The sequence below is a fragment of the Caretta caretta genome, chromosome 9 (assembly GCF_965140235.1).
Source record: "Caretta caretta isolate rCarCar2 chromosome 9, rCarCar1.hap1, whole genome shotgun sequence".
NCBI classification, from domain to species: Eukaryota; Metazoa; Chordata; order Testudines; family Cheloniidae; genus Caretta; species Caretta caretta.
In genome coordinates this window covers 51,015,946-51,043,138 of record NC_134214.1, presented here as the reverse complement: position 1 = coordinate 51,043,138, position 27,193 = coordinate 51,015,946, and the positions used below count along the sequence as shown (strand labels likewise).

Here is a 27,193-nt window from a genome sequence, read left to right as displayed (position 1 = left end):
CAACTACACACCGCACCATAGTAACTCTAACTCAGGAACCAATCCATGCAACAAACCTCGATGCCAACTCTTCCCACATATCTACACCAGCGACATCATCACAGGACCTAACCAGATCAGCCTCACCATCACCTGTTCACTCACCTGCACGTCCACCTATGTAATATACGCCACCATGTGCCAGCAATGCCCCTCTGCTATGTACATTGGCCAAACTGGACAGTCCCTACGTAAAAGGATAAATGGACACAAATCAGATATTAGGAATGGCAATATACAAAAACCTGTAGGAGAACATTTCAACCTCCCTGGACACACAATAGCAGATTTAAAGGTAGCCATCCTGCAGCAAAAAAACTTCAGGACCAAACTTCAAAGAGAAACTGCCGAGCTTCAGTTCATTTGCAAATTTGACACCATCAGCTCAGGATTAAACAAAGACTGTCAATGGCTCGCCAGCTACAAAAGCAGTTTCTCCTCCCTTGGTGTTCACACCTCAACTGCTAGAAGGGGGCCTCATCCTCCCTGACTGAACAAACCTCGTTATCCCTAGCCTGATTCTTGCTTGCATAATTATATCTGCCTCTGGAAATTTCCACTACATGCATCTGACGAAGTGGATATTCACCCACGAAAGCTTATGCTCTAATACGTCTGTTAGTCTATAAAGTAACACAGGACTCTGCCACTTTCTGTGATGTTCCTCACCATGGCATCCGGGAACGTCAGAAGACTGAAGGCATGAGTGATCACCTCACAAAGATCACCCATACGAGGGACATTGGTGCCACCCTGTCTGTGCGAGATGTACACCAGTTCATTGCTGGCTCTCTGGGGAAGAAACATCCACTTCTTCACTAGCTGCCTGATGGTGTTGTCTGCCTTGTTAAGAGGTATATAGCTACATCACTACACCCAAGGGTTAAGAATCTGAAGTGCCTTCCAAAATCTGAAGGGACAAGGTGTGGAGAATGCTTTCAGAAGCCTTAAAAGAACAACACTCTGATGCGGAAACTACAGAACCTGAACCACCAAAAAAGAAAATCAACCTTCTGCTGGTGACATCTGACTCAGATGATGAAAACGAACATGCGTCAATCTGCAGTGCTTTGGATCATTATCAAGCAGAACGCATCATTACCATGGACGCATGTCCTCTGGAATGGTGGTTGAAGCATGAAGGGACATATGAATCTTTAGCGCATCTGGCACATAAATATCTTGCAGCACCAGCTACAACAATGCCATGCGAACAACTGTTCTCACTTTCAGGTGACACTGCAAACAAGAAGTGGGCAGCATTATCTCCTGCAAATGTAAACAAGCTTGTTTGTCTCAGAGACTGGCTGAACAGGAAGTAGGACTGAGTGAACTTATAGCCTATAAAGTTTTACATTGTTTTGTTTTTGAGTGCAGTCATTTTTCGTACATAATTCTACATTTGTAAGCTCAACTTTCATGATAAAGAAATTGCACTACAGTACTTGTATGAGGTGAATTGAAAAATACTATTTATCTTTTTTTACAGCGCAAATATTGGTCATAAAAATAATATAAAGTGAGCACTGTACACTTTGTATTGTGTTGTAATTGAAATCAATATATTTGAAAATGTAGAAAACATCCAAAAATATTTAAATAAATGATATTCTCTTATTGTTTAACAGTGCGATTAATTACGATTAATTTTTTTAATCGCTTGACAGCCCTACTTGTTTTATTATAAGTCCTCACAAGTGCTGTGTGAGGAATGGTGGTTTAAGGTAACACTGGTAAACTGGGGTTCACTCCACCTTTGGGGCAGAGAATGTGCTATTTCTGTGAGTAGCCAGCATCAGGGGCTGGATATCCCAGGGGAATGATTCAATGGGACTTGGATTCACCTATTGTTATTCTGCAAGGAATAGTTCAGATGAGAGTGCTTCTGTGGCTGAAAGGCTGGTGGTCTTTGGGTGCTAACACCCAACTCAATGGGCCAGTCTACCTCTCGCTAGAGGGATGGGGTAACAATGTGACACAGTTGAGGGTACCACAAGGCTCCTCTGGGTAAGGCTATTGGGGAATGGAGGATGTGATCAGGAAGAAGGTGGTGGATGGAGTGGAAGAGGCCTTGAGACCTGGCCAGGAGAGGGTGACTGTTGCCCTTGGTGGGGGCTGTTTCAGGGGAGCTGAACTGTAGGGGTCCTGGAGAGGAGCAGAGCAGACAACATGTACAGAGAGGAGGAGGAGGCAGGTGGGACGGTTGTAGTAGTCAAGGGAATAGAGAGGCGGGATTGAGGAAGCCAATGGCATGGGCAAATGCCAAGGAGGAAGATGCTCATGGGGAGAGACTGGCAGAGGCTGCGGAAGGGAAGGGCCAGCAGGGTGTAGTGGAGGTTCAGAGCAGGCTGTGGGCTGGCTCCTCTTGTGAAGGTGGTGGTGGGTTTTTTGAGGCGAAGGCTGAAAGGTCAAACACAGTGATTGCTCTGTTCAATTACTCACCCACAGGTGATATGGTGGCGGTGCTGGGGGTGGTACTGAGTGGGGCCAGGTCTGTAAGGGGGACAGCATCTGGGACTGGGTGTCACTGCTAGGCAGGGGGTTGCTGAGGTCCACGTGCCTCTGCAAAGGGGCTGGGTGTAACTGGCAGGGAGGGGAAGGGGGGTTGGGGCACCTCTGGACAGGGGATTCCTGGGGCCAGGGTGGCTCTGCAGGGGGACTGGATGTCAGTGCCAGACAGAGGGCTGGTGGGGTCAGGGTGTCTCTGGACAGGGCAGGGGCTGGGTGTTACTGGCAGGTGGGGGTTGTTGGGGCAGAGGTGTCACTGGCAGGTGGGGGTTGCTGGGGCAGAGGTGTCACTGCAGAGGGGTGTCAGTGGGAAGCAGGAGGTTGCTGGGGTGTATCCACAGGGGGCTGGGTATCATTGGAAAGCAGTGGTTTGCCAGGGCTGCAGAGTCAGTGCAGGAGGGTGGCAGGGGGTTCGGGACTGCCTCTTTATGGGGGAGGCGGTATCATTGGCAGGCTGGGGCATCACTGCAGGTAGGTGTCAGGAGGAGGCGGGGGTTGGGGCTGTCTCTATATGGGGGCGGAGGTATCATTGGCAGGCGGGGGGGTTGCTGGGGTGGGGGTGTATGTGGGAGGCAGGGGGGTCGGGGCTGTCTCTATATGGGGTTGGGGGTGTCAGTAGGAGGTGGTGGTTGCTCTGGCGAGGCTGTCACAGCAGGGGGGTGTCAGTGGCGGGGGGATCGGGGCTGGCTCTATATGGGTGTCAGTGGCAGGTCGTGGTTGCTGGGGTGGGGGTGTCTGTGGAGGGGGGGATCGGGGCTGTCTCTGTATGGGGTTGGGGGTGTCATAGGAGGTGGTGGTTGCTGGGGCGGGGGTGTCACAGCAGGGGGGTGTCAGTGGCGGGGGGGTTGGGGCTGTCTCTATATGGGTGTCAGTAGGAGGTGGGGGTTGCTGGGGTGGGGGTGTCTGTGGAGGGGGGGATCGGGGCTGTCTCTGTATGGGGTTGGGGGTGTCATAGGAGGTGGTGGTTGCTGGGGCGGGGGTGTCACAGCAGGGGGGTGTCAGTGGCGGGGGGGTTCGGGCTGTCTCTGTGTGGGTGTCAGTAGGAGGTGGGGGTTGCTGGGGTGGGGGTGTCTGTGGAGGGGGGATCGGGGCTGTCTCTATATGGGGTTGGGGGTGTCAGTAGGAGGTGGGGGTTGCTCTGGCGAGGCTGTCACAGCAGGGGGGTGTCAGTGGCGGGGGGATCGGGGCTGGCTCTATATGGGTGTCAGTGGCAGGTCGTGGTTGCTGGGGTGGGGGTGTCTGTGGAGGGGGGGATCGGGGCTGTCTCTGTATGGGGTTGGGGGTGTCATAGGAGGTGGTGGTTGCTGGGGCGGGGGTGTCACAGCAGGGGGGTGTCAGTGGCGGGGGGGTTGGGGCTGTCTCTATATGGGTGTCAGTAGGAGGTGGGGGTTGCTGGGGTGGGGGTGTCTGTGGAGGGGGGGATCGGGGCTGTCTCTGTATGGGGTTGGGGGTGTCATAGGAGGTGGTGGTTGCTGGGGCGGGGGTGTCACAGCAGGGGGGTGTCAGTGGCGGGGGGGTTCGGGCTGTCTCTGTGTGGGTGTCAGTAGGAGGTGGGGGTTGCTGGGGTGGGGGTGTCTGTGGAGGGGGGATCGGGGCTGTCTCTATATGGGGTTGGGGGTGTCAGTAGGAGGTGGGGGTTGCTCTGGCGAGGCTGTCACAGCAGGGGGGTGTCAGTGGCGGGGGGATCGGGGCTGGCTCTATATGGGTGTCAGTGGCAGGTCGTGGTTGCTGGGGTGGGGGTGTCTGTGGAGGGGGGGATCGGGGCTGTCTCTGTATGGGGTTGGGGGTGTCAGTAGGAGGTGGGGGTTGCTGGGGTGGGGGTGTCTGTGGAGGGGGGGATCGGGGCTGTCTCTGTATGGGGTTGGGGGTGTCATAGGAGGTGGTGGTTGCTGGGGCGGGGGTGTCACAGCAGGGGGGTGTCAGTGGCGGGGGGGTTCGGGCTGTCTCTATATGGGTGTCAGTAGGAGGTGGGGGTTGCTGGGGTGGGGGTGTCTGTGGAGGGGGGGATCGGGGCTGTCTCTGTATGGGGTTGGGGGTGTCAGTAGGAGGTGGGGGTTGCTCTGGCGGGGGTGTCCCAGCAGGGGGGTGTCAGTGGCGGGGGGATCGGGGCTGGCTCTATATGGGGGCGGGGGCTGGGGTGTCAAGGCACGCGGGGCTGGCAGTAGCCGGGTGTCCCGGCCGCAGCAGCGGGGCGGGGGCCCGGGCAGGGCGGAGCGAGGCTGAAGGTCGCGGGGAGGCGGCGCTCGGCTGGTTGCGGCCGGTGCTGCGCTGGCGGCGGCTGGGCGCGGAGCCGGCGGGATGGCGGCGGCGGCGCTGGACCTGGAGAAGCTGCGGATGGCGGGGGCCGGTATGGCCCTGGCGGTGCTCACCAGCGGGGGGGACGCGCAAGGTGAGCCCCCCACTCCCCGCACCCCGGCCCCCCTTCCATCCCTGCAGGGGGGGCTGCCTGCAGCCGGCCCCCACAAGCCTCCTCCCCTCGCCGGGGGCTGCTCCGGGCCCCCCGTCCCTGGGGGCTGCACGGGCTCCTCTCGGGCTCGCTCTTCGCCCCCTCCGAGGGGGACTGAGGGTCTCGGGTCGCACGTGCCCAAAGCGGAGTCACGTGTGTGCTGTTGGTGAACGTGCCTCCAGTCATGGCGACCGGCCTGAGCAATGGATCCCAGAGGCGAGGTTCCGGCCTCTCAGCACCCTCGCGGCGGGGCGGGCGCCACTGCTAATCGCCCCGGAGCCCTCGATGGTCGGGTGGGCAGCCCTGAGAGGTCCATCGCGGAGCGCGCGTGGTGGCCAGACATCGCCAGCCGATCCCTGAGCCCTTCTCAGCCCAGGTGGCCTGGCAGTGCCTGGGCCCTAGAGGGTGGAGGGGGACATGCCGGGGGCCCTGCCTGGGCAGAGGGCCTGGCCAGTGGCATAGAGGTCAGGGCGATGCAGGGGAGCCAGGTGGGGATCCCCTCTCGCCCTGACACCCACAGGTGCAGCACCCAGGCCTCTCGCGTGCCAGGCCTTGCCTGTCGCTATGGTGCCCTGCGCTCAGTCACACGGCCTGTGCACCTGGAGCTGTGAGCGCTCAGCACCTCTGAGAGCCAGGCCCCAATGACCCTCAGCTCTGCCATGAGGGGCACAAACCCAGCAGGGTGAAATGTATGGGGCATGTTGCCCCGCTGCCCCGAGCGGCTGTGCCTACTGTCTGGCTGTGGCCTGCCTGTTGGTCTAGTGGCCGCTGTGAGGTTACCCTGCCCTACCGGCTTCTTTTACATAGTTGCCAAGTGTGTGAGCCAGACCAGATGGGGGTCCAGGAGTGACCTGCAGTGAAACTGACTAGGGATTGGAAATAAAGGGAACAGTCTACAACTGTCCCTACCAGGAGATCAGTGTATTACCACTTTATGGCACAGTTATTGAATCTGTGATTAGGGTGATGGTAATACTGGATGTTTACACTGATAGCAGAGATTTCAGAGTAATGAAAAATCTGCTCAGCTACAGTCAGGATGTAAAGAAACGGATTTACTATATTGTATCTTTTTTGTTTTAAAATGTAATCTTCAGGAGCATTTGGCATCTTAAATGGTTATTTCTTTTTTTTAATCAGTTCATCTTTCATATGGGTAAAAAAAATCAGGGCACTAATATGCCACTTGCTGCCATCACATTGTCCACTCTGCTTGTGTGAGCTACACCTTTCCTGTGTCTGTCTGGTGTATTTCAATTGTCGGCTCTTCGGGACAGGGACTATCTAGTATTCTGTTTGTACAGTACCTAGTACAATGAAACCCTGGTCTTGGTTAGTCCTTAGGCACTACTGTAATAACCATGATTAATAATAATAAGCACTGAAACATCAAGAAATGGCAAGAGTGCATCTAAACTATACCCCTTATAAGAGCCTATAATGATATGAGCACAGGGTGCTGTTCTTATTAAGGCACGGATTCTTTTGATTTAAACATTGCTTAACATAGCAGCAAGGGCATGGTGGATTCTGCAGCCTGCCACTGTCTGCTCTGACCTCTGCAGTCCAATGCCCACCTTTCAAAATGAAGAATGAACTTTAATGTCTGCATCTGCCCCCTGCACCCTCATGTAATAACAGCAGCTGCTCCACGCACGCTATTTCTAAAATAAGGGGAATATTAGAGTGCCAATTCCATCTTCACAACCGCAGCCCTGTGAGCAGTAAAGCAGTTTAAAATAAAGATCTAGAACCAATTTTATAATGGTGAGAGTATCATTTATATTTTCATTCTTACACTCCAAAGGGGCGGAACCAGCTGTGCCCAGGCATTCCAGAAATTTCAACTTGAGACAGAGAGCAGTTCTGGAAAACTTGAGCCTGAAAGGTGAAAGTTTTGGAAAACTATCAGCAACTGAAAACATGGGGTTATATACAAATACTTTTGTATCTTTTCCCCTTGTTTTCAGTTGACACCTCCCTCCACAGTCTGTTGTCGTTGAGTAATCTGTCTAATTTAGATTGTTAAACTTTATGGCAAAGCTTTTGTCTTGTCACTTGTCTAAAACTGCCATCCACACCAGCAGTGCTATATAGATCGTCATAATACTCCTAGTTATGTGCCCTTGAGAAAAAAACCCAAACAATTCCTCTTTCCTTATTTGTTTACATCCTTCAAATACTTGTAGTTATCATGTTGCCCCATTAGCAGTCATTTGGCAAAGTTCTGTACGCTTAGATCTCCTAATCTGGCCTTAATTCCTAATTTCTTGGCTTCTTTGTGCCTCAATTTCTGAATCCTACTGTTGCAGTAAAATTTATTTGCATGCAATATGAACATGTTGAGCACGATGGGCCAGATCTTTAACCTGTGTAAATCAGTATAGATCCCTTGATTTCAATGAAGTTACGTGGATTTACACAAGCTGAGGATCTGACTCAGCATGTTTATTGTATAGATCATGCACCCCGTACTATTATAAATATCACAACCCCTTTTTGTATTCCTCTTCTTCCCTAGTGGAAATGGCAGCGATAAGTTGGAAAACAGAGGTCTGGTGGTGCCTAAATTAACCTCGCTAAGCTTTGTTTTAAGGTGTTGGACTAATGAAACCAGGGAAGGAGGAGCCTGCCTGCCTGATAGAAAATACCCCATTTCCCCAAATATCAATCCAGGGAAGCACTTAAGCACATGCTTAAAGTTAGGTTTATGAGCACGTGCTAAAATGCTTTCCTGAATCGGGGCCCTAGAGATCAGCCCAGCACTTATTGATATCCTGCCAATGCATTTTCTTTCCGATCCACATGGCTGGGATTACTGTATTTTTCCTCTGCGCAGTTTCATTCTCAGACATAGGATAAACTTGTAGACAGCTTGTTTAAGCCTCATGTGCGTTAGTTTGTTTTATATGCTGCAGTCCAAGGATTAGCTAGAAAGCCAACATTAGATTCTGCTGAGTGCTGGAATTCTGGGAGTGGCTGTGCCCTGAAGGAGATCTTTCTAGCCTGTAGACAAGTGCTTGCACAATCTGTTCTTGCAACTTCACTCCTACTTCATTGATGTTTGTCTGGCAGGGCAAAGAGCATGTTAATGATGACAGGCACTGCTCTGATTTCAGAATCAAAGGCTAGGAGTAGACTGGGGCATTTCTTACTGTTAGGTCAATTTAAGGATAAACTATAGAAATTATCTTATTTTGTATGTTTAAAGGCTCCATCAGTCTTCTGTAAATTTTCGAAGGAGCAGTAAGTATAGTACATAGCTGTAATTACGCACAGTGGATCCAGTCCTGCAAACACTAGCTCACGAAAGCTTATGCTGAAATAAATTGGTTAGTCTCTAAGGTGCCAGAAGTACTCCTTTTCTTTTTGCGAATACAGACTAACACGGCTGCTACTCTGAAACCTAGCAGGTGAGAGTAACTCAACTCACATGTTTCAGAGGAACAGCCGTGTTAGTCTGTATTCGCAAAAAGAAAAGGAGTACTTGTGGCACCTTAGAGACTAACCAATTTATTTGAGCATGAGCTTTCGTGAGCTGTAGCTCACAAAAGCTCATGCTCAAATAAATTGGTTAGTCTCTAAGGTGCCACAAGTACTCCTTTTCTTTCAACTCACATGAATAGCCTCGGAGAAGTTAATAGACACAGTAAAGCTACTTACGTGTGTAAGTGTTTGCAAGATCTGGCCCAGTGTAACTAGGCTGGTGGTTTTCAACCTGTGGTCCACGTACCTCTCGGGATCTGCAGACCATGTCTAAGATTTCCAAAGGGGTCTGCACCTCCATTTGAAAATTTTTAGGGGTCCGCAAATGAAAAGAGGTTGAAAACCACCGCTCTAGAGTTTTCATTTTAACAAGACCTGAGAACAGCTAGGCACTGGCAGGTGACAAGTTGTTATTGCTGCTCCTGATTGGTTGAGAACTGCACTTATGCTGTTTACCCTCTTTCCCCCCACCCTAATCCATTAGTTTGTCTGTCTCATTCACCTAGATCAGGGGTGGGCAAAGTTTTTGGCCCGAGGGCCACATCTGGGTGGGGAAATTGCTTGCAGGGCCAGGGTAGGGGGTTAAGGTGTGGGGGATGGGAGAGGGGGGTGGTGTGCAGGAAGAGGCTCAGAGAAAGGGGTTGAGGCAGAGGAGGGGTGCGGGCTGTATGAGGGGACTCAAGGCAGGGGGTTGGGGTGCAGGTGGGGTGTGGGATGCGGCAGGGGGCTCAGGGCAGGGAATAGGGGAGTGGGATGTGGCAGGGGGCTCAGGGGAGGGAGTTTGGGTGCAGGAGGGGTACGGGATGCGTCAGGGGGCTCAGGGCAGGGGTTTGGAGTGCAGGAGGGGTGCGGGATACGGCAGGGGGCTCAGGGCATGGGGTTGGGGTGCAGGAGGGGTGCGGGATGCAGCAGGGGGCTCAGGGCAGGGAGTAGGGGTGCGGCGGGGGCTCAGGGCAGGGAATTGGAGTGCAGGAGGGGTGTGAGGTACAGCAGGGGGCTCAGGGTGGGGAGTTGGGGTGTGGCTGCAGTAGGGGTTCAGGCTCCGGCCCGGTGCTGCTTACCTAAAGCCGCTCCTGGGTGGCAGCGGTGCACACTGGGGCCAGGGCAGGCTCCCTGCCTGCCTGCCCTGGCCCCGCGCCACGCCATACCACTCCAGGAAGTGGCTGGCACCACGTCCCTGCGGCCCCTGGGGTGGATGGGGGGCGCAGAGAGCTCCCTGTGGGTACTTCCTCCGAAGCTCCCATTGGCCACGGTACCCTGTTCCTGGCCAATGGGAGCTTTGGGGGAGATACCCACAGGCAAGAGCAGTGTGCAGAGCTCTCTGCCCCCTCACCCCAGCCCTACCCCCAGGGGCTGCAGGGACGTGGTGTGGCCGCTTCCAGGAGTGGCGCGGAGCCCGTGGCGGTGGCAATCCCGCGGGCCAGATCCAAAGCCCCAAGGGGCCGGATGTGGCCCGCGGGCCGTAGTTTGCCCACCCCGACCTAAATTGTGAACTCTTGGGAGGATGGGCTGTCACTTCTGTGTTTGAGCCTAGGATGATGAGGCTCCAATCCGGTTGGCCTCAGGTACTACTTAGTGTTAATAGGTTTCAGAGTGGTAGCTGTGTTAGCCTGTATCAGCAAAAACAATGAGGAGTCCTTGTGGCACCTGAGAGAAAGCTTATGCCCAAATAAATGTGTTAGTCTCTAAGGTGCCACAAGCACTCCTCGTTGTTTTTGTAGTGTTAATGTTCATGTGACATCACTGTCTTCTCTGATAGTCTGAGCTGCTTATGTCCTAGTTTTGCTGCCAGGGTCAGTAAAAGCACAAAGAACAGCTAACTAAGGCGTGAACGAACTGTTCCATTTCTAACCCTTTTTTCCATATGCCTTTGCTCAGGGTAGCTGGCATGGTACTTGGCATGTCAGAGGATCCCCAGGAGGGGTGCAGCTCACATTTCTCGGGATTGCAAGGCAGTGGTAAATCTCTGGGGTTGTTTGACCATACAGTACTGCTTCTCTTCTTAAACCGCCATCTCCATTTTTCTTTCTTGTGGCATCTTGTGGGCAAGCTTGTAACTTTGAGCAGTGCTTTTGCATGTCACCTCTAAACAAAGGTTAGAAGGCTCCCCCTGGGCAGATACTTGAGAAATCCTCTCCTTCAATTTCCTGCGGTGAACAGGAAACCTTCCTCAACAAGCAGCATCGGGGTTCTGCAGAATCTGAGCTGTCACTTTAAAAAACCAATGTTTCTAGCACCAGTGTATTTTGCCACAGCTGGTAGCCTAAGCTCCCAGGCTGGTATATGCCAGGTACATGTTTGAGGCCTGCCCCTTGATAAAGGCTGATTGTATATCTGGGTAGGGATTCACCTGGCCAGCTATGTTTTTGCTTTGAGTGACTGGCTTAATTTTTTTAACAAGGAAAAGTGGTTTTTAATGCATTTTAACACACAAATATATTGGGTCAGATTAATCTCTGGCGATGTCACTGGAGTCGGCCCATTATGAACACAAATGAAAGGCTGGCTTGTTTGGCAGTGTGGTCTACTGAGCCAAAGTTAATGCAGCCTGAATTTTCATAGGAAGCATCAGGACGTGGAGGTTTGTTCAAAGAACTGCTAGCCATCCTGTCCCCCATTGGCACAACTCTAACCCCAAGGGACAGACACTGGGATCTGAAACTGAAATTGCCCAATCAGGTGGGAAAACAGCTGAGACTTGCTACATTATCTTCCAAGGACCTGAAATAAACTTGGGTTGAAAGGAGCACCCATAGAGAAAGGGAGGAACCAAACAGTTCTAGCACTGTGGTAAGTAACAGGAAAAGGAGATAGATGTGAAGGAAGAGCATTAAGGGGAACCTGCTCTATGCTACATAATGTTAATCAGCACTTGTGATCAGATGGGGTAAGCTAGTGTGGAACCAGCCATAGAGAGGAGATCTCACAGTCAGTTAACAGCCTTTCATCTCCAAGCAGTTGGAGTCCATCTGATTTAGGCCAAAAGTCAAATGATTCTGGAGGGCTCATCCTAGTCCTTTGTGATATTCCTTCACAAGCACCACTCGCTTTGGCTGTGTCTAATCAGGACTTGTCTGATCCTGGAATAAATAGTGAGGCGGATACAGATCCTTGGATTTACTAGACCACTAGTGAAGTACCTGCCTGCACGGTATCTGGTTCTAGGCAGCGGGGATTGATTTAAATCAAAGCAATTTAAATCACTGAGTGGGAAGCCTCAGTTTAAATCTATTTTAATTGGTGCAAACTCATTGGTTGATATATAACCATTAAATCATGTTGATTTACAACTAAATAGAACCTTGACACTATATTTGGTACATCTTTTTGCTATCTAGGAAGGTACACTATAACTATATACATTTATTTAAGTAACTATATAGCTTAATATTTTCAGATTTTTATAAATTGTACATTTTTAGTATGTCAGAAAATGGTGAATGAGATATTGCTTATTTACTAATTTATTATACTAGATAATTAACTTTTTGTGCATGCTTTGCATCAAGCTGCATTAGGATGGTAACTGGAATTTAATTAAACACACACAACAGCATGTGAAGTTTATTTGTATTAAAACGACCTTACATGTTTTGGATACTTATCAAAACATGTTTCGCATTTACAGCTAAACGGATCACTTGATGACTACCTGTTCTGTTCATTCCCTCTGGGGCACCTTGCACTGGCCACTGTCGGAAGACAGGATACTCGGCTAGATGGACCTTTGGTTTGACCCAGTAGGGCCATTCTTATGTTCTTATTTCTTAAACAGAGGGATTAACTGTATTTTTTTTATTTAAATCAGATTTCTTTTGTTTAAATTATAATATATTTTCAGAAATAAGAGTTTTTTTTTAAAAAAAAATCCAACTTAATTTAAAAAAATCAGATTTTTTAAAATTTTTATCCACCGTCCTTCTAGTCCAGCACTTTCACAGGTGATCACTTTAATTTTGGTTGGAACAAATGGGTTTGATTGTTTCTGTCTGGTGTACTCCCCACTCTCACATCTTTTCAAATAGGGGGAGGAATTGCAAAGCTTTAGGCGAGAGGATTTATGGTGAAATATCCGATGAAGTGAGCTGTAAGCTCATGAAAGCTTATGCTCAAATAAATTTGTTAGTCTCTAAGGTGACACAAGTACTCCTTTTCTTTTTGCGTATACAGACTAACATGGCTGCTACTCTGAAACCTTTGCTATGGTTGTCAGTCTAATAGCAGTAGCTGAAAGAAACTAAAAAACAAAAACAAGAAAAACCAAGCAAACCGCCCCCCCTCCCCAAACAAAACAAAACAAAACACCCCTTATTCCTACAATTACTTTCTCATTTCCTTGGTCCTGCTCTCATGTCTCTCTCTCCTTCCTCATCCCCTCTTGTTTATTCTCTCCCTCTCATTTCTACATTCCTTCCTCCCCTCTTCATTTCAGTATCTTCTTCTCTTTCCCCCCCAGAAGCCACCTGGGGTTCCCCATTTAACCCTGCCAGGCAAGTAAGAGGTTTAGCCACATGCTGGGGAATTCAAGAGCTAACACCTGCTGTCAAAGACAAAGAATGTTCTGAGGGCAAGGTTTATAATTCTTCCCAAGGTTGAAGCTCGCCACTGGGAAGGCCTGGTAATCTGTATAATCACAGTGCAAGAGGAATCTGGAGGGACTCAGGTACTGTGAGCGTATTTATTCTATTGGGTCTGGTTTAGCTGTAGATGAGGAAGTGGTTATTTATAAGGTGTTACTTTCTTGTACATGAAAGCTACTTACCTGTATTAAGTGTAGCTAGCTTTCCTACTCCTAGTCTATGTATCTGTTGTTGAATTGCCTTCATAATGGTGAGAAATAGTAATAAACCTATACTCTTACTCCCCCAACTTTGTGATTGTTATCGAGATTATAAATTGCTTTGATCTGATAGCAACGTGAACCATATTGAAACTCTGGACTGTAAGGACTGGTCCCTGTTTTGTGGCCCCTATGCCCTAGTGCTCAGTATTGACTATGATTTATTTTGTACTCCCTTTCCAGGTATGAATGCCGCCGTCCGTGCTGTGACTCGCATGGGAATATACGTTGGAGCAAAAGTTTTCCTGATCTATGAGGTTCGATTCAGTATTTTTTTCTGTCATTCTCAAGGGGTAGAGGTTGTATAGCTTTGTCCTGTAAATGGCTAAGTGCCACCTATGGAACTTGGAGGGGGAAATACACTGGTTTGGTTATGCCCTGATAGTTCAGCATCCTTTCACCTCTAGTGACCTCTGCTCAGAGCCTGCCTGTGAAAGGGAAGGATGATCGCACCCCTGCTTTGCAAATGATTACACGGGGGTGAAAGAGGAGAAGGGACTTGCCCTAGGTGGAACCCAGGAGTTGTGACTCCTAGTCTCCAGTGTGTTAACGTCAAGTTGACGTGACTGAGGGCTTCTGCCCAGTGGAAACCCCAAACTGGGATAGATGGGTTAGCTATAGCTCGTGACAGGTTCATTGGCAGAGCTGTTGAGCAGGAGAAGCCCTTTCTCTTAGCTCCTTGGTATCGTGATCCCTACAATCATGGACATTTCTTTTAAAGGGTCCCCTCTCCCCTCCCCCTTCACTCCCATGGGCTTGCTCAGCTTCATTTGTGGTGACTTCAGTTTAAGGCAGAGAGTTGCCAGGTTCTTAGCACAGTTGCTGCTGGGTGCGCAGCCGGGTTGTACGGCCGCATCCAGTTGGGATGGACAGAGGTGGATTAAGCTTCTGTGGGGTCATGGGCCAGAGCAAGTGGGGGCTCGTGTCGTGTCCCCCCCGCGCTCCTGCCAGGTAAATGGGGTTGGGCATGGGGGCATGGCCCTCTGACCGCTCGGCTGGCACTCCTGCCAGGCAGTGGGGTGGGAGTAGGGTTTCCCCTGCTCCCCGGCAGGAGCGCTGGGGTGGCAGGCGGAGAGGGTCGGGGCCCCTGGGCATGGGCCCCCATGGCCCAGTGGCTAATCTGTCACTGGGAACAGAGGGTTTTCTCGCTGTGCCATTACAAATGGAAGGTATGGATCTAGCTCATTTTGCCAACAAGGGCTGGCCCCAGGCTTGCATTGGAAACCACACGCTAAATAAACATGCATGTAGCTGAAATCTAACCATACTAGTGTCCACGATGTGGGCAGTTTAATTAAGGTCTGCTATCTTTGCTATCTGCGCAAAGCTGAAACCACACACTAAATAAACACACACGCAGCCAACATCTAACCACGCTTCGTTTTTATAATCCCTGCTCTTTCTCCTTGGACTCCTCAAGCCCCAAAGTCAAATCTGGGCTGTTGAGCTTGTCCACTAGCAAATAAGTGTAAAAGTGGCGGAAACATAGCAGCAGGCTATTTTGGGAAGAGGACAATTTAAAACTTCCCCTTTGCCTTCTTTTAGCCCTCCCCCATCCCAGCCACTCCTCCCCTCCCCACAAGGAGCTGGATTACAAATGCTAACTGCTTGAAGAGCTAGTGAGATTTTGACGCCATTCACCCCTGCAGCCTATCGTGGGAGGTTGTGGGGTGTGATTCCCGCTTGAACTCTCAGGAGGTCCCAAGCTTTGTTCTGTTCCTTCTTTGCAAGCATGCTACTGGGCACTGCTGCATGCCTGTTCCAGCCACCCCAGCAGCCGAAGTGTCCCTCAGCAGCCTTTGGCTTGGGCGGATTCTGTGAAGCAAAACATTGGTGCTCCTGCTCTCCTCCTGGCACTCATGAGGGGCACTTCCCACCGCAGAGCCATTTACTCCATTGGCTTTACATAGGCTGAGGATCTGGCCCTGAGTTTTTTATTGTAAATATTTGAACTAAGCTAACTTCTCCCCTTCCCCACACTAGGGTGGCCAGGTGCCTGTTTTTTGACCAGAAAGTCTGGTTGAAAAGGGGACCTGACAGTATCCGATCAGATCTACTGGGGAGAGGCAAACAGCAGTGAGCAACGGTGGGTGGGGGGAAGAGGAGTAAATGGGGACAGGGCCTCAGGGAAGAGGAGGGGAAGGGGCAGGGCAGTGTCCGTTTTTTAAATATTACAAAGTTGGCAACCCTATCCCACACGCACAGTGAGATGTGAGGGTTTCCGTGCCCCATTCGCTCCTGAGGGAGAAAGGCAGGGAAGGGGAGGTGGAACAGGAGAGGGGAAGCTAGCTGTGTCCCTCCTGGTCTGTTTCGGCCCTTAGCAGACACAGGGAGATGCTCTGTGGCTGAGGGAGGAATTTCTGATTGCCAGTAACCGACCCGGGGCCCTGAACCCAAACTGTCAGTCACCTGGGGGCAGCATTACCTTCCTGCTGCCTTGGACATGCCTAGCAGGCTCTGCACTAACCCCAGTCTGCAGTTGCCATTGCGGGGACTCTCACAAGGGTTACCTGCCGTCCTGCCAAGGAGCTGCTTTACAGTCTCACTCTCCCGTGATGTGTCTGCCTCACCGATCCCTCACCCAGGCCCAGAGAGATGCATAGCCAAAATGGACCAGTGAATCGGATGAGCCGCGCAGGAGCTGCTGGGCATTGGCTGGCTGGACAGGCCCTGCTTCAGCAAGGCACCCTTTCACGTCTGCTTCTTTGCTTTTCTGTTTGCAGGGCTACGAGGGGCTGGTGGAAGGAGGAGAGAACATTAAGCGAGCAAACTGGCTGAGCGTCTCGAACATCATTCAGCTGGTAAGCTATGTTGCCATCGCCCTCTGAGTATAAAGGCCTCTTGGTCCTTCCCTTTTAACTTGTGCAGCTCACATGCATCTCTGACGCATCTGCCCAGTGTTGCGATTTCCTCTGGTCTGCGGAGGTCAGAGCTGGAGAGGATTTTCTGAAATGATTTAGTAATAACATATAAAATCCTAGTCATTGCTCCCCATTGTCCTGTTTACACTGGGCTCACATTGAGTTTGCCGAGCTCGGTTTTATAGCTCAGTTTGACTGGTCACGTAGGGCAAAACTAAACCATGTTCTAGTGCAGTTCGATGGAGTCTAGATGCTGGATCCATCTAGCACATGTTGAACACGAGGGCACACTGTTTAGCCTGGGGATAGAGGCTGTTCTTCCTGTCCTAACGATTGCAACTGCAGGCCCAGGGCACGCTGGGAGTAGGGAGTGATTGATTATACAGCGCTGTGTGTGCTCCATTCTCTGCTAGAAGGAGACAGCGTGGAGAAAGTGTTTCTGGAAAGAGGCTGTCCCCTGGAGGGGAAGTCAGTGTAAGCCATCCGGCAGCATAGCAAGGCCGGAGAAACAGTGTTAGCTGTGCCCTTTGCCTCTGGAGAGCAGGAAGGGGGCCATCTCAGAGATGACACCTCATTAAACCTGCTAAAGTGTTCCGTCCATGTCTGTGCATGCCCCTTTCCCAAGCCCCCTGAGGCAGGGAATGGGTCTCCTTTCCCTGTCCCTCTTGATAACAGTGATTCGCCTCCTACTGAAACACGCCTTTGGTTTGATTTGACTCCATTGTATGATTTAGACATCTCCTTCCCCCTCACACCTGAGTCGGCTTAGTCTGTGCTTCTCACATCAAGGTCCTGCATCAGCTTTGGTCTTGACTGCACAGCCAGACTAATCAAGGACTGGTGCACTGAGTTGTGGTCGATCGGTGCGATAACACAGGTTTGGTGTCAGCTGGGTAGACAGCCCCCAACTGTGTTAAAAATATGCTTGGCCCTTTAAGGGCCCATTGACCCTGCACTGTAAAGACAGCTGACAGCAGTACCACTGTCCCTGCCACAGTTTGCTCTGTAGCATAGATGGGACCTAACCGTGTCCCTGAACTGTGCTGCAGGCTCGGATACACCTGGGCCGAAGTGAGAGTCTGATTCATGGTCAACCCAAGGTTAGGGCCCATCTACATCTGCTGGGGAACCTCTGCCCCTCACAGTGTACTTGTAGCATAGATGGGACCCCAGCTTAAAAGGGACCAGCTGTTGGGAAATAAATTGGGTTTGGGCCCTCTGGTCCTTGTCTCCGTCTTGCTTCTTTCTGATGTGTAAAAAATGTGGGTTTGAGTTGTGTGTTTGCTTGCGGTTTTACCTTGAAGTATCTCGGCTGTCACGTCTGAGCTTACCCTGGTTTGCTGGAGGTCTCACATGAGGACTGAGGCTTTCTGAGTCCTTCAGTGAACAAGGGCTTGCTGAATCTTTAACAAAGGCACCTAAAGCCTTCTTGTCTCCCACAGATTTCTGAGGCATTTGAGTTCAATAGGCTTTAACAAACCAAAGGGCCAGATCCCTAGCTGGCACAAATCAGCGTGGCTCTATTGAAGTCACCCAGACAGTCTCCCCTGCAGTCAGTGGGGAGCGCTGATTTATACCCGCTAGGGATCCAGCCGAAGGCGATTTAAACAGGTGCCGCTGGTATGGTGTCACAGCCCTGCTAGAAACACAGGAGAGAGGGACTGGAATGTCTAACGTCAAAAACAAGCAAGTAGCCAATCCCCCCCAGATACGCATCCAAAACCAAACAGCTTGATGTACCTTCCCAGTGGTTTCTCTCCTTCGAGCCCTAATGCTTCTCCTTGCTAGATCCCCTTCTAGGCCCTGCCTACCCCACAAAAACAGCCACATTTAAACACAGCTGCGCAGCGTGAAAACACACAACCAATCGGGGCCACAAAAATACTTCCCAACGGTATGTCAGCGTGGCTCTTTGCTTTGTCAGAGGCCCGGGCTAAAGTGTGGTTCAGCCCCCCCGGAATAATCTGGTTCTGTTTGTGACTTGGTGTAACAGACGTTTGGGGAGGTGGGGGTCCTGGAGCAGGGACTTTGACTCTTACAGAAATACTGGCTTAGCCTGTGTTTAAGGGGCAAGGGCTTTAGTGGGGCAGGGCAGGGCTCTGCCTTGGAAATACTGGCATTGTCTGCCGCAGTGTGGGTCACTGACCCAGATTAGGTGCTAGCCCCATTGATTCCCAGCTGAGATCTACCAGGCGCTCAAGAAAGCTGTAACTGCTACGTAGCCAGGACTGAGACTGCCGGCCACATGGGAGCATCCCTCAGTTCCTTGAGCCCTTTCATTCCATTCTCTTGTGTTTTCCCCCCTCTCCTTCTAGCATCTTCCCCGATTTGAGCAGTGTGTCTCCCTGCTCACAGGTAATGCTCTGGTGCTGCATGCCCTCCCCATCCCCGTCTGTGTGCTGCTGTTCCACAGCCGCTGGCACTCAGCATGCCATGCCTTGCTTCGCTTGGCAGCGCTGCCCGCTCATCCATGGGGAGTGACCTCAGAAGCCTGGCTCCGGAGGAGAGGGGCAGGGATGTCACATTGTTGTCCCAGCCACGTCTGCCTGAGGGACCTGGCACGACCCTCTGCATTTACGCCAAGCCTTTCCAAAGCAGTAAAGCCAACCATGGTAGCGAGCTCCTGAAATCCGTGACATTTTGTCTCTCTGCCTCCCTTGTCTTCCCTCCTTTGCTTTCCTTCTCCAAATCCTTCTCTGTTTTGCATGTGCCGGTGTTTTTATCGCCATGGGCGTAGGGTGCGCTGCTGACCCGGGAGCTGCTGTCCATACAGTTGTGAATGTGGGGTGATGGGGAGAACAGGCCAGCTCCTAATTCTCCCCCATGCTCGGGGTTGGGAGTATGTAGCAAGGCAGCAGGGTCCATGGGGATAAAAGCAGCAGTTAGGCCTCACAGTGTTAGTTAAGGTACATCAGCTAAACTGTAGCGAACCCCAGGCGCAAATGCAAGCCAGAGACAGGCAGGCTCCTTGCTGGGACATGCCCCTAAATGAACCAGAAGCAATTTGCATGCTGAGCTGTGACCTAGAACGAAACAGGGCAATCTCTTGCAGGGATGGGCAAGGTGCCAGGCCGCCAAGTGCCCAAGGGAGTGTTTGTTCTCGCCAGCACCTTATGGAGAGTCCACTTCCAAAAGGAGAGCTGTCTGGCAGTGAGACAGGCCATTAGTGGTGCAAAGGGGTGGGGGACACATTAGCTCCCTTCAGGGCAGGAGGGTCGCGACCACTTCTTTGGGCTTGATTTGCAATCGGAGCCGAAGGAAGTGCCTGAGACAAAAAGACTGCAAAGAGGTCAGGAAAGCTGTGGGTCTGACACCCTGGTGATGAGCTTGTGGGAGGCCTGCCAGTCCGACTCCCGGAGAACAGCCGTCCTCACTCCATATTGTTCCGTTGGAAGGCGAAGAGTTGTGATCCCAGCAAATGGACGCGAGGGGCACGGTCAGGGAGGCGGTGGGTGGTACGTTGCTGGTTAACTCTGCCCCAGCTGTTTTCTACCCTTGGACCAAAGGAGACTGGGAAGATTTGAAACGGAAACGTCAGGTGGATCCTGCCCGAGCTACGCTGCTGTGGTGGGGGGAGGGGTGGCAGCTTGCCGTCACAGCACAGTCTGGCTCAGGGCAGGTAGTTCTGGGGAAGGACAGGTGGAAACACAGAGCAGCATCTTCCCCTGGCTAGTGCATGCTACAGCAGGCAGCAGAGGGGACAGCTGGCCAGAGCCTGCTGCCAGCTGGGAGACCACATCAGCGGTCACAGGTGTTGGACCCCTCTAGAGCTCTAGGTACGGTTGAATCTTGGCCTACTGGGACATGGGCCAGAATAAGGTTCCTGCATCCTCTTTCCTCCCCTCTACCCACAGGTAACCTGCTCACCCTTCCCCATCCACTAGCTGTAGGGGCAGGACGCTTCCCATGACTGATTCCCAAGTGGATTTGCCATAAGAGTTTGTGCTCCTGAAGACCGGTCTCACCCAGTTGGCCCTTTGCATCCGCCAGCTGCTCTGGCTGTTTGTTCCTCTCTCACCTTGTTTCTGCTGTTTGTAGGGCGGCACAATCATCGGCAGCGCCCGCTGCAAAGCCTTCACCACGAGAGAGGGGCGCCTCCTGGCTGCCCACAACCTGGTGCAGCACGGCATCACCAACCTGTGCGTCATTGGCGGGGACGGCAGCCTGACGGGGGCCAACATCTTCCGGACAGAATGGGGCGGCCTGCTGGAGGAGCTGGTCAAAGACGGTACGTGCCAGCCCAGGCTGCAGTCTGACCTGCACTTGCTAATCCCCAGAGCCAAAGTGGGGAGAAGGCCCCCACACTGAAAAGCACTGAAAAGTGGGGATAGCTTGAGCATGAGACGTCATCAGATTCATGGATTTTAAGGCCAGAAGGGACCATCAGATCAGTTAATCTGACCTCCTGTACATCACAGGTCATTAAATTTTACTCGGTGCATGGAGCCCAATAACTTGTGTTTGGCTAAAGCATCTCCCAGGCAGGCCTCCAGTCTGGATGTGAGGACATTAAGAGATGTCCGTTGGCCCTCTGTTCCAATGGCCAATCGCCCTCACTGTTAAACTTTCCTGGCATCAGCTTCGAACTGTGGTTCTTGTTCTACCTTTCTCTGCTCAAAGGGACATGTGGGCTTAGGTGCAAAGTCTAAATCACTAACGTGAGCCTGAAGTCTCAAAAGTATACCAAAAAGGAGTAAATCAGGAAAGCAGCTCTCCGTTTGATCCAGGAAGAAAGCGGGGTGTGATCGTGAAGTTGGCTTGACGGATTTAAAGGCCTAACAGAGGAAATCACAATGAAATTAACCCCAGTTTCTAGGCTGGTCTTTTTTTAAATGACTCTCCTTAATGCAGCTTGTCATATCTGCTTTTCTGGTGCATCAATTGAGAGCTGCATGACTGCTTCCTGCTGTCTACAGCAAAGGGCTTGGAAGACTCAGGACAATGGCCTTTTCCATTCACACTGTTCAAGCAGAACGGGGATACCTAGATCTAACATGTAATGGCTTGCTTTGCATGCCCTTAAGCAGGGCCCATTCTGCCCCACAGCTGGAGCAGTGTCTTGCTCTGCAGGAAAAGTCGGGAGTTGATCGCTGCAGCCTCTCTGTGTTTACCCACAGGTAAGATCACCAAGGAGGTGGCTAAGAAATACTGTAACTTGAACATTGTCGGCCTGGTGGGCTCCATCGACAATGATTTCTGTGGTACCGACATGACGATCGGCACGGACTCCGCACTGCACCGCATCATGGAGGTGATCGATGCGATCACCACCACGGCCCAGAGGTGAGTGGGGAGTCCCTCGCAGATGCCCTCCTCTCTCTGCTGGCAGGGCCAGAGCCAGAGCTCCATACTGAACAGTGACATGGCGCACCTGGCACTGCACAGCCCTCGCCTTGGACCCAGATTCTTGGGGGATGGGACGGGGGGATCCTTCTGATGACTGAACGTGACTCTGGCCAAGGCGCCTTGCTGTAGAGAGACACTACTCCCCAAATTCTGATCCTCCTTCTCTCTTTGTAGCCACCAGCGGACCTTTGTGCTGGAGGTGATGGGCAGACACTGTGGGTAAGGACACGCCCCTGCTTTTGGGAGGTGGTAAGGCGAGGGTGGCTGTCTGGGAGAGGGGGAGAACTGGGGGCGTGTGGTGGGGATGGTTGCTGGCAGTGTCGGGAGGGGAAGAGAGTGGGTTTTTGGGAGGAGGGGAGGAAGTGGTGCTGAGGGCAGTGGGAGGTCTGGGCTGTGTGGAATGCACTGCACAACAGACAAGAGAAGACCCTAATCAGCGATGCACCCTGGGGCAAATGGGAACCAGGGAGTGGTTTGCTCTGGTGGAAAGGAGACTGCTGCCAGCCTCTGTAGTTACCAGCACCGTAACCGTAGCGTGTGTCGGCACAAGGCATATTGTAAGCTAACCATGCCACTGTTTACTCCCAAGCCATGAGAGCCCTGAACTTGTTTCGATCCCAAGTGACACATTTCTTCCCTCCATTGTGTGCTGTTGTTGGCAGGCTGACGGTCATGGCTGCTAATCTGAGTCTGCTTCCCTAGGTACCTGGCGCTGGTGTCTGCCTTGGCCTCGGGTGCTGACTGGCTTTTCATCCCGGAGTCCCCTCCTGAGGACGGCTGGGAGGATTTCATGTGCGAGAGACTTGGGGAGGTGAGTGCCGTTTGGGACGCGGCAATCCTCTTCTGTCAGCTGGGGAAGGGAGCTCGGTGCGCTGGGGAATCCAGAGAGAAATACCACTCCAAGGTTCTGCTCTTCTTCCCTGTTCTCTCCTTTTTATCTGCCCTTCTCTTGGTCCGGCCACTTGGGCAAAGAGGATCTTAATGAAGTGACGCCCCCATTTCAAAGCAGGAGTCTATTCTTAACATCAGCAGTCGAATGTTGTCAGCCAAACACCTGCTAAATTTCAATTCAAAACCACTGTGGAACCAGAAAGCTGCTCAGGTGCTTGGAAAGAATGCACATGGGGCATGTGGGCAAGGCTGACTTGGATGCTTAATATTTTGTCTTCACTGGTACTTTACGAAGCTGTGATCTCTTTCGTTTGTTCTGTTAAATGTATAATGGGCACCCCTCTATAGGGCGCACATCCGTATTAGGGCCCCAATCCTGCGCTCTGCTCCATGCCAGCAGACCTGCCTGCCCACATGGACCCCACTGATTCCCATGCAACAATGTATATGTACATGGATGTGTCCAACCCTTGTCTTTTCCACTAGAGTTTCCACTACGGGCTCATTTCCTTGGAAAGCCAGCTTCTGTAGTTGTTGTGGGTTAGACAGCGTGAAGGTAACAGTGTCTTCAGACAAAGCCAGTTGATGGGGCGAGTCCTTTAGGGTTTCCACAAGTGGGCATGCTCTGGGCCTGGCCTCATTCTTGTGCCCTCCTCTGTCATGTTAGGAACAGCTTGGGCCAGATCCCCAGCTGCTGTGAATCGGAACTGCTCCACTGCACTCACTAGGCGACACCGATTCCCCCCAGCTGAGGAGCTGACCCCTCATGAAGGCTGAACCAGGCATTTCACAAAGGGTAGTGTACGCGCCAACAGGAGTTCAAGAGGGTTGAGCCAGTCTCTTTAATGAAACAAAATATGCCGCTGAATACAAATCCAGCTGAAACGTGCCCAGAGGAGGCCCAGAGAAGACTGGCAGGTAGGGCCCGATCCCACAGAGGCAGGGCCCTGTTGAAGTTAATGGAGCTCCGTGGGGAGGAGGGGGCTGTTTTCTAGGGTTCTGCAGACCGGGCAGCGCTGTGCTGCGTCCCTGGGGTGCGGCGGCACATTGCTCTGCCCTTGAGCTGCAGTGGCTGGAGAAGGTTTCAAGAGATCTCCCCGACTTGAGTGAGGGATGTCACTGTGTGTTAGCAGAGAGCACAGAAGCACACAGCCATGGTGCATCCCCTCCATCCGTTTACCAAGGAGCCTGCGGTTCCCCGCTCCAGGCAAGGGAGCAAATGATCAGTGCTGAGCACCAATGAACTCCCTGAACAGCTAGCGCAGCTAGTCTGTCTGCTCCGGCCAGCTCCGGTTAAGTTTGGCTGTTTCTTTCTCTTGGGGCAGACACGCAGCAGAGGGTCCCGGCTCAACATCATCATCATCGCTGAAGGCGCCATCGACAGGAACGGCAAACCCATCTCCTCCAGCTACGTGAAGGATGTAAGTGACGCACTCTGGGGCGTGTGCTCCTTTGCTGGGGGGCTCTGGAGGTACATTGACCTGTAATGAACCGAACCCACACTCTTTTCTCTGCTGAACAGCTGGTTGTCCAGCGCCTTGGCTTTGACACGCGGGTGACCGTTCTTGGCCACGTGCAGCGTGGCGGGACCCCCTCGGCGTTCGATCGCGTGCTGGTAGGTACAATCGGTTTGGCTGAGCGGGGAGCTGTGTGCGGGCGGGCCCAGTGTGTGATCGCAGCGACTGGTCTGGAGTGCCTGCATTTGGGAGGGTGAAATCCCATCCTGGTAGCCAGCATGGTGAGCAGGAAGTGGGCCCCCGAGAAGATCCCGACGCAAGGGGCACTTGCTTCCAGGCTTGGGGAAATGCCTGGAGTCACACGCACAGTGCAGCCTTGGTTGGTGCTTGACCCTGTTGTGCAAAACAGAGACCAGCCCTCAGGAGTTTACTCCTCCTAATTGACTGCTAACTGTCCTAATCTTAAATAGCCTAGTAACGGTCTGGGGTCCTAATAATCTAAATTAGAGAAACAAACCCGCTGAGCCACAGAATCCACCCATCTCTTCCCTGCCCCCTCGGAGGGGCTGTGCCAGAGCTTTGTCCAGTAGCCCGTGGCTCTGATGCCTGTGTATGGGAAGTGAGTTAATGGGGGGAAACGTAGCTGTACTGTCTGGTGCCCGAGCACAGAATTAAAACCACCCCCACAGGAGTTGCAGCAGCACCTGTCTCCTCTGTTGTGGGGGGGGGGGGGCAGGGGCACGCTCCCTGGGAGTTTTTTTGGCATGTGGGTGTCTGGGAGAAGATCCAGGTGGCCGCAGATCTTTCCGCGGCAACTCTCAGGTATGTTTGTGCCCCGCCAGCTCAGCCTCTCCTTAGCACGTGGTGTGTTTTGTGTAACCAAGCCCGTGCGATGCTCCGATTCCTAGTAGCGTGTCTGTACGAGGCTGCCCGCTAGCACGGCTGCCTCTGATAGGTGAGCATGAGCCATGCAGTGGGGCCCATGGCAGCAGCGGGCCCGCACTAGACAATCAGCCCTCTTACCAAGGTTACTGTGTCCTCTGCAGAGCAGTAAGATGGGAATGGAGGCCGTGATGGCGCTGCTGGAGGCCACGCCTGACACGCCCGCCTGCGTGGTGAGCCTTTCCGGGAACCAGTCTGTCCGCCTGCCTCTGATGGAGTGCGTCCAGGTGGTGAGTATATGGGGCGGCTCTGGGTGGACAAGTTCGACTGCTCAGGTTGGCCTCCCTCTCGTTCATACTGTACTGTGGTACGTGACAGCAATTAGCAAGGGAGAAACAGCACTCGAGAGCCCAGAACAAATGGAAGATGGGCTCAGAGATCTGCATATCTGGGGGTCTGTTCTAGCTATGCGCAGGTGGGGTTTTATGTGTCATTAGCAATACGAAGTCTCACACACACAGATCCCCTGTGTCGAGATTTAAAGTCCCAATACATCCCTTCTGCTGTCGTCCAAAGCCTGGGTCTGTGTGTGTGTGAGAGAGAATCCGTTTCTGGCCTTGTTCTGCCCTGGTTGCCCCCAAGCCAGGCTCGGGGGTTACTAAGAGAGACTCTGCCAAGTGTAATTTCATTTTCAACCGTGTCGTACATTTAGCTGACTTCCCTGGAATTATGTGGGTTTTTCTTTCTCACTGAGAATTCCCCATCTCTCTCTCTCTCTTTTTTTTTTTTTTTTTTCAGACAAAGGAAGTGCAGAAAGCGATGGATGAGAAGAGGTTCGAAGAGGCAATCCAGCTCCGGGGGAGGTGAGGCACTTGGATTATGGCAGAGCAGCAGCTCTGCAATAGCTATGATTGAGTCACTCCCCTTTTTTAAGATGACTATTCTAAGTACTGTACAAGCCACATGCTCACTCAGATTGCTTTGAAACTTGCTCTGGCTCATGGGGATGTGGGATGGGATCATTTGAGCAAGGGGTTTCCAAGCTACAGTCCCTCCCCACTCCCCCCAAAAGAAATCACGTATTTACAAAATCACCTGGTTCTTCTATTGATTTTTGTGCACATCTGGGGCTCAGACAATGGCTTTGATTCTCCCCAAACTGATCTCACTCCTTGGGATTGATCTCAGCTTGTGCACCGCACCCCTGGCTCTTTGGGAGAGCAACACTGGCAGTTACTGAGAGTGAAATTTGGAACTGCAGGTGGGTGACAGCTAAACTGACATGCCCAAGGAAGTGAAATGCGTATGCACGAGGCCCAGGGTAGGGGCAGGAGGGACTCTGCATTTCCATTCTCCCGCCCCTCCCTTCCTCCAGCAGGTCCTGGCCCTTCTCGCGGCGCTGGGGGAGTGAGCAGGCAGAGGGAAGCTGGGGGTGGGAGCTGTGCAGGGAGAAGTAGGGTGGAAAGGGGGGATCAGAGCTGTGCAGTGGGAGAGGTTGGGGGAGGTTTTATCTCTCTCCCGCCAACCACCCCACATCCCTGTCCCCCTTTCAAAATACACCCCCCCCCCATGCTAGTCCCTGTGCTGTTCCCGTGTCCTCTGCCCAGCCCCTCACCCTGCGGGTTCCCTGCCAACGCCTGCTGCCCACAGAGAGGAAGGCTGGGGAGGGAGCTCTGGTCCATGCTGCATGGGCAGAGAGAGGGGCGACAAGCAGATGGCACAGGGCACTGAGGGAGCTACGTGCAGCTAGGGCATGCTGGGGCTGGGCAGTGGCTGCCATGGAGCCAGAGGCCGGGCAGAGGGACATGGGGAGGGGCTGAGAAGTTGTTTTGAAAAGCCAAGGAAATGCACTGTGCAGCAGCATGGTTAAAGCACGGCTCGGGCCACCCGGTGGGGCGGGGCCCTTCCAGAGGGTGGCTAACCCTCAGCCTCCGCAAAGAGCCAGCGAGAGTGATGCCAGCCCTGCACTGCAGCCTCCCTTGCCCTCCGTGGACGAGGTCCCAGCCTGCTGCCAGCACCCGGAGCAGTGCTCTGCACACGCAGGGGACACAGCCCACGAGCCCTGCGGGGGACGGACGGACAGACAGACAGCCTCGCTTTGCTGAGACGACTCTCTGGCTCAGGCCAGGCACAGCAAACAGGAGTCACCTACCCCGGCCTGAGCCTGCTCCACACAAACCTCCCCGACTTGCTGCTCCCTCCCCTTCGCCCTGACCGTGAGGAGCCCTTCTGAGACACTGCCTTCGCCAACCCCTTTGCTAAGCCCAGAGACCACTGCCACGTCTGCCAGGAGCGCGCCAGCCGTCCCCAGGACACAGAGCCCTGGGCCCTGCCACTGACACACCCTGCAGCTCCCAGCGCTGAGGGCAGCCCCGATCCTCACGGTACACGTGCAGCGTCACCACGATAGCTCTGCCAACCTGCTCCAACTGCTCCC

At 52.5% G+C, this 27,193-nt stretch overlaps 1 protein-coding gene across 3 annotated transcripts in view; it reads left to right on the top strand.

Moving 5' to 3' along the window:
* Positions 1–4,777: 4,777 nt before the first annotated feature.
* The window catches only part of PFKL (phosphofructokinase, liver type), a 35,901-nt gene continuing 13,485 nt past the window's right edge, over positions 4,778–27,193 (top strand). The window contains exons 1-11 of one of the 3 annotated variants that reach the window (XM_048863050.2): positions 4,778–4,936; positions 13,503–13,576; positions 16,043–16,120; positions 20,219–20,408; positions 21,298–21,463; positions 21,701–21,745; positions 22,229–22,337; positions 23,743–23,838; positions 23,940–24,032; positions 24,921–25,046; positions 25,555–25,619. In XM_048863050.2, the coding sequence (XP_048719007.1) occupies positions 4,846–4,936; positions 13,503–13,576; positions 16,043–16,120; positions 20,219–20,408; positions 21,298–21,463; positions 21,701–21,745; positions 22,229–22,337; positions 23,743–23,838; positions 23,940–24,032; positions 24,921–25,046; positions 25,555–25,619 (1,133 nt within the window). In that variant the 5' untranslated portion in view covers positions 4,778–4,845. Of the gene's footprint in view, positions 4,937–5,158; positions 5,287–5,348; positions 5,370–13,502; positions 13,577–16,042; positions 16,121–20,218; positions 20,409–21,297; positions 21,464–21,700; positions 21,746–22,228; positions 22,338–23,742; positions 23,839–23,939; positions 24,033–24,920; positions 25,047–25,554; positions 25,620–27,193 lie in introns of those variants that run through there. The other 2 variants (XM_048863051.2, XM_048863052.2) reach the window with 2 other exon arrangements.